Raw genomic sequence first — 807 nt, forward strand, 5'->3', positions numbered from 1 at the left:
ATACACACACATATATATATACGTATATATATATATATATACATATATACATATATATATATATATATGTATATATGTATATATATATTCCTGGTCTGAGCTTGTTACCGACCTGAGCCGCTGACGGACTCTGTGTTGACAGGGCTGGAGGTGAGGTCCAGGGCTGGGAGGGGAGAGGACAGTCGGGGAGGTCTGGGTGAGGAGGAGGAGGCAGAAGAAGAGGGGGGGTCTCTCAGGGAGGAGTACATGTCCTCCTCACAGGATGCCTCCAGAGGGTCCAGAGACACTCTGGAGCACTCTATCACAATGTCATGGACTTCATAACACCTCCACCTGAGACAGGAAGTCATCACAGGGTTGGAATCAGATACTTTGTGTCTCTTATTCTGTTTGTAATTGCAGCTCTTTTATTTTGGCAGTTGATGTTTTTCACATCCTGTCAGAGCCTCTGTCACTTGGTGTCAGCTTCATACTGTTTAGCAGCTGTTCTGGAGCTTTCAGTCAGTCTTCCTCAGGAGATGGTGTGTTCTTTCATCCATGTCGGACAACAGCAGGAACAACATCATGTGATACGATCAAAAGCTCCAGAACAGCTACTCAATGGTTGACTCTGATGCTCCAGACTGAACTTTGAACCTCAGGTTTTTTTTCTGTTTGTTCAAGTTTAAAAGAAACTGAAGCAGGTTCAGGTGTGGGTCCTGGTCCTGGGTCTGGACTGTTACTGACCTGGACGGGTCCAGTTCATAGTCCTGAGTCCCTGTGACCAGCTCCGGGTGAACCCTGACATGTTCCAACATGGGCTGACAG

At 46.3% G+C, this 807-nt stretch overlaps 1 protein-coding gene across 1 annotated transcript; it reads right to left on the reverse strand.

The window, feature by feature from the left end:
* Positions 1-112: 112 nt before the first annotated feature.
* On the reverse strand, positions 113-801 carry LOC111648805 (hamartin-like; the record flags this gene model as incomplete). Its single annotated transcript, XM_023398531.1, has 2 exons — positions 727-801; positions 113-333 (listed from the first exon to the last, which is right to left on the reverse strand). Coding segments are annotated over exons 1-2 (292 nt in total), but the record flags the coding sequence as incomplete, so codon positions are not given.
* Positions 802-807: the final 6 nt, after the last annotated feature.

The sequence above is a fragment of the Seriola lalandi genome, unplaced genomic scaffold (genome assembly GCF_002814215.2).
Source record: "Seriola lalandi dorsalis isolate HSWRI2012SDOR001 ecotype SW California unplaced genomic scaffold, Sedor1 jcf7180002049098, whole genome shotgun sequence".
Lineage (NCBI taxonomy): Eukaryota > Metazoa > Chordata > Actinopteri > Carangiformes > Carangidae > Seriola > Seriola lalandi.